This window comes from Chaetura pelagica, unplaced genomic scaffold, assembly GCF_000747805.2.
Source record: "Chaetura pelagica isolate M959 unplaced genomic scaffold, ChaPel_1.0 scaffold141, whole genome shotgun sequence".
Classification (NCBI taxonomy): domain Eukaryota; kingdom Metazoa; phylum Chordata; class Aves; order Apodiformes; family Apodidae; genus Chaetura; species Chaetura pelagica.
Genome location: NW_009952059.1, coordinates 998,844 through 1,003,963, shown reverse-complemented (window position 1 = coordinate 1,003,963; position 5,120 = coordinate 998,844). Strand labels below are relative to the sequence as shown.

The 5,120-nt window shown below is 55.6% G+C and overlaps 1 protein-coding gene across 1 annotated transcript; it reads left to right on the top strand.

The window, feature by feature from the left end:
* Positions 1–3,787: 3,787 nt before the first annotated feature.
* On the top strand, positions 3,788–5,112 carry GNG2 (guanine nucleotide binding protein (G protein), gamma 2). Its single transcript, XM_010004026.1, has 2 exons — positions 3,788–3,888; positions 4,726–5,112. Exons 1-2 carry the CDS (start codon positions 3,802–3,804, stop codon positions 4,852–4,854), a joined length of 216 nt encoding a protein of 71 aa, XP_010002328.1. The 5' UTR covers positions 3,788–3,801; the 3' UTR covers positions 4,855–5,112.
* Positions 5,113–5,120: the final 8 nt, after the last annotated feature.

The following is a 5,120-nucleotide window of genomic DNA, read 5'->3' as shown; positions in this document are numbered from 1 at the left end:
CTCAAATATTTTTGGCATTTTTCCTCTGATCTGAGGATTTATATCCTTCCTGGGGTGGCTTTAATCTGCTTGATGCCCTTGGCACCTGCCCATTAACAAGTATTTTCTAGCTCAGCACAGGGTCCAGCAGCAGTGAACCCAACACCTCCTTGGGTCTTGGGGAAGAGAAATAAATCAGAGAATCATCAGATGGTTGGAAGGGACCTTTAAAGGTCACATCTCATCCAACCCCCTGCAGTGAGCAGGGACATCTTCCACTAAATCAGGTTGCTCGGAGCCCCATCCAACCTGAACTTGAATGTTTCCAGGAATGGGGCATCTCCCACCTCTCTGGGCAACCTGGGCCAGTGTTTCACCTCCCTCAGTGTAAGAAGTTTCTTCCTAATATCTAGTCTGAAAAATGTGTGGTTTGGGGCAAGGGCACATGCCAGGGTGTAGTTTGCTGGGGGTTAAGGGAGAGGAGGATGCTCCAGCAGCTTGGCTTACATCAAATCCTGACAAAAAGGCAGGGAGGCTTTGGCTTTACTCCTGGTGGCTCCATGACCTCCCCAGGGTTATGGTGGGGTGGGATGAAAAAAGCTGCTGGAACAGCTTTGCTGCTGCCTAAGGGTTGTTTTTCAGTGGGGGATGTTCCTGAGCTGGGTTGGAGGTGTCACCTACTGTTGGTTTGTTGTTCATGCTGAAGGAAGCACGCCCTGTTGCTCGTCTGCAGGGAAGGGCTGTGTAACCATCACTGGCCCCACACTGTTCAAGTTCCTCAGGTTTCAGGTCCCCAGCACCATCCCAGCAGGCTGGTGGCTGGTGGGGTACTCACACAGATGTCCCCTGCTCGGTCCCACCAGGGTATTGGGCTTCTTGGGCTTTGGTTTTGGGGCTCTCTGTCACCTCAGTGCCTCTGGGGTTAGATGTAGCAAGGGCATGGGAGGGTTTCCTTGCACAAAGGCAGTAGCAGGGTTGAATACAAATATTTTTTTAAAAACATCAGGGCTGTAGCAGCTGTACAGAAGGTCTTGGAAGTGCCCCCCACTCCCTTGCCTCCTTTCATGACATCAAACTTCAGTCCCAAAGGGACTCCCAGAACTGGAGAGGCAGCAGACCATGGTGACAGCAGCCTTCCAGTGCCTGCAGGGGCTCCAGGAAAGCTGGGGAGGGGCTTGGGACAAGGGCAGGGAGTGATAGAATGAGGTTTTAAGCTGAAAGAGGGGAGATGTAGGTCAGGTATTAGGAAGAAATTCTTTGCTGTGAGGGTGGCGAGACCCTGGCCCAGGTTGCCCAGAGAAGCTGTGGCTGCCCCATCCCTGGCAGTGTTGAAGGGCAGGTTGGATGGGGCTTGGAGCAGCCTGGGCTGGTGGGAGGTGTCCCTGCCCACGCAGGGGGGGTGCAACTGGGTGATCTTGCAGGTCCCTCCCAACCCAAACAAGTCTGGGATTCTGGGATTCTAAGAAATGGCACAAAATCACCAAGAGTAACATTTGCTGGGTTAGAAAGGTCTCTGGGTGATCCAAACCCCCCACTTGCATCTTGGGCCCTGCAGACCCGAGTGACACGACGGTGGCGGCGCCGTCCCCGCTGTGGCTTTGCAGGGAGAACTGAAAGCAAAAGCAGGAGAGAGTCACACCCCCTGGCAACCCCCAGCTGGAATGAAACTGGGGGAGAGCCCAGCAGACCCAGCGCCGAAGCCGCGCGGAGGCTCGAGCTGCACCCCTGGTGCTGGAGCAGGGCTGATGGCAGCAGAGCCAGGCAGGAGCTCAGGGGTGCTTGGTGGGAGCTGGGCAGTGGACAAGAAGTCAGGGGGATGACGGGGGAGGATTTTGGCAGCCTTCCCAGGGGGGGGATGCTCTTTCCTCCCCACCACGTGCCCTGTGAGGTGTCTTGGTGTCTGCGAGGGCGTCGGGGGTTTCTGGTGCCAGGACTCATGTTCTCGTTGTGTTGAGGGATGTCACAGCCACCTAACCCGGCTCCTTTTATGTTGTTTTTATTTTGTGTTCTCTTTTATTTCAAGGTAGCAGACGGCCAAGAGGAGCAGATCTTCCCCTAGAGGCACAAAGCACCGGAGAGACCTGCTTCTGGTAAAAAACAGCTCCTCCTTGTGCTCCCCTGGGGGGCAGGGGGTGGCTGAGGGATGAGGGGACCCATCCTGACTGCCCCATCCCTGGCAGTGTTGAAGGGCAGGTTGGATGGGGCTTGGAGCAACCTGGTCTGGTGGGAGGTGTCCCTGTCCATGGCAGGGGGGTTGGGACTGGATGGTCTTGAAGGTCCCTTCCAACCCAAACCATTCCATGGTTTTATGAGACCCCAGCACATCTCACTCTCTGGTCACCTCTGAGCATGGGCACTCTGCTCATTGCCAGGTTGCTTTATTCTGTAGGTCCCAGGATCAACTTCTTCCCAATCACCCTTATATCCCCAGTGAGATGGGCTTGAGCTCAAGGTACCCACAGCTTCTTGGTGTCCCCCCAAAACCACCACGGGCTCCTCAGTTTAGGGCTGTGCCATCCTTGTCCCGAGGGGCTGGCAGGGGGGCTTGTTTTCCCCTGTTATCACAGATTACCCCCCCAAAACCTCCTTTTTTTCTGAGCTCACGGGCAGCCCCAGCCCTGCTGTGAAATATTGGGTGCTTATAAAAGCACGGGCTTGGAGCAACCTGGTCTGGTGGGAGGTGTCCCTGTCCATGGCAGGGGGGTTGGGACTGGATGGTCTTGAAGGTCCCTTCCAACCCAAACCATTCCATGGTTTTATGAGACCCCAGCACATCTCACTCTCTGGTCACCTCTGAGCATGGGCACTTTGCTCATTGCCAGGTTGCTTTTTTTCTGTAGGTCCCAGGATCAACTTCTTCCCAATCACCCTTATATCCCCAGTGAGATGGGCTTGAGCTCAAGGTACCCACAGCTTCTTGGTGTCCCCCCAAAACCACCACGGGCTCCTCAGTTTAGGGCTGTGCCATCCTTGTCCCGAGGGGCTGGCAGGGGGGCTTGTTTTCCCCTGTTATCACAGATTATCCCCCCAAAACCTCCTTTTTTTCTGAGCTCACGGGCAGCCCCAGCCCTGCTGTGAAATACTGGGTGCTTATAAAAGCACTGGCTGCTGGAGGAGCTGAGTGCCAGGTTTCTGTTTGCTGCTGCCAGAGCTGGTGGCTGTTATAAAGGCAACAGAAAAACATCCGTGATGGAGCTGGTGTGGCCTTAATGAGCCTCCCTCCCCCCCTCCCCACGTCTGCCCCAGTGGAAATCTCAAGAAACAGGAAACTCCAGCATCCTGTTTAGACTCTCAATGTTCAAGTTGGCAGCAGGCACAAAGCAAAGGAGGCCAAGGGACACCCAGGGCTGGACGATGTGCCTGCCTGGGCAGGGGAACAAACCTGGCACCTCCGGGTAGTGCCGGGTTGCTTGGGATGGGAGGGCTCTGGTTTCCTTTGCCTTGGTGCCACCACAGCCTTTCTTCGACCAGCAAAAACCCAGCTCAGGGTCCTGCTGCTGCTCCAGGAGGTCCCAGTGTCCCCTGGGCATGGCTCATAGGGCATCCCCCACCCTGGGAATGGCACAGGAGGGCATTTCAGGCAGCGTGTGACTCCCACCCCCAGGGCTGGCACCTCTGCCCCTGTATAAAACCAGGATGAACAGCCAGCTGAAGTGCCATGGGGTCTGCATCTCCCACCCTCACGCCCTCATTTCACACAGCTCGGCTGTTCCAGCATCCCACGTGCATCCCTGGCTCGTGGTGTCAGGGGTTTCAGCCACCCAAGGGCTCACAGGTGTGTGTCTGTGCCCGCAGCCCCTGCGGAGCGCGCCGGGCTCGCCCATGGCCAGCAACAACACTGCCAGCATAGCACAGGCTCGGAAGCTGGTGGAGCAGCTGAAGATGGAGGCCAACATCGACAGGATAAAGGTAAGGGAGGCTCGGGGTGGGGTGGGGGCTCAAGGGGATGCTGAGAGGTGGTGCCCGCTCTGCTGGGAGGCTGCCAAAGCACAGGGAGGACATGGGGCTGTTGCAGAGAGTCCAGAGGAGGCCACGGAGATGATCCCAGGGCTGGAGCAGCTCTGCTCTGGAGCCAGGCTGGGAGAGTTGGGGTGTTCAGCCTGGAGAAGAGAAGGCTCCAGGGAGACCTTAGAGCACCTTCCAGTGCCTGAAGGGGCTCCAGGAAAGCTGGGGAGGGGCTTGGGACAAGGGCAGGGAGGGAGAGGACAAGGGGGAATGGTTTCAAGCTGAAAGAGGAAAGATGTAGATGAGATCTGAGGAAGAAATTCTTTGCTGTGAGGGTGGTGAGACCCTGGCCCAGGTTGCCCAGGGAAGCTGTGGCTGCCCCATCCCTGGCAGTGTTGAAGGGCAGGTTGGATGGGGCTTGGAGCAACCTGGGCTGGTGGGTGGTGTCCCTACCTATGCTGGAATTTGATGGACTTTAAGGTCCCTCCCAACCCAAACCATCCTGTGATTCTATGAAAAGACTGTGGGAGCAGGGATGCAGTGTTTGTGGAGGATGAAATGGTTGAAGGAAGTGAAAGATGCTCACGGGAGCACGTGCTGATGGGTGAGCTTAGAGCCTAGAGGAGAAAAACCAGCCCCACCAGGAACGTGCTGTCAATTCACCACTCAAGTCCTTGGCCAGAGTTTGATGTTTCTTCCCTTGGGTTGGGATGCAGCCAGCCCAGCCCCACCAGCAGGCTCTCTTGGGATGGGATGTCCCCAGTGCAGCCTGTCCCTCACACGGGGCTCCTTCTATTCCAGGTGTCAAAAGCAGCAGCAGACCTGATGGCCTACTGTGAAGCCCACGCCAAGGAAGACCCTCTATTGACCCCCGTCCCGGCCTCAGAAAACCCTTTTAGAGAGAAGAAGTTCTTCTGTGTGATCCTGTAAACCCTCGAGGAGCCTGACTGGCACTCAGGCCACCCTGAACACTGATGTAGAGTTTTTAGGAACGGGGGACGACCTGCTAGTCTGCAGAATTTCAACAAAAAAAATAAGTATAATATATGGCCTGGAAGCTACAGGGATGTGCATGTTTGAAAAACCTGGCCAACCTTTGGGGGAATTAAGATGATCCTGCGTTGCAAGGCAAAAGATCTGAAGTCTGTCAGAGTTGCCTAGAAAGGTAAAAAAAAAAAAAAAAAAAAAAAAAAAGG

What these genes read in the sequence shown, in the direction of transcription:
- GNG2 (XM_010004026.1), top strand. Translation starts at nt 3,802, where the DNA reads ATGGCCAGCAACAACACTGCCAGCATAGCACAGGCTCGGAAGCTGGTG. An exon ending in CCAACATCGACAGGATAAAG is followed by an intron (nt 3,889 to 4,725) that starts GTAAGGGAGGCT and finishes CTTCTATTCCAG; the next exon opens with GTGTCAAAAGCAGCAGCAGA.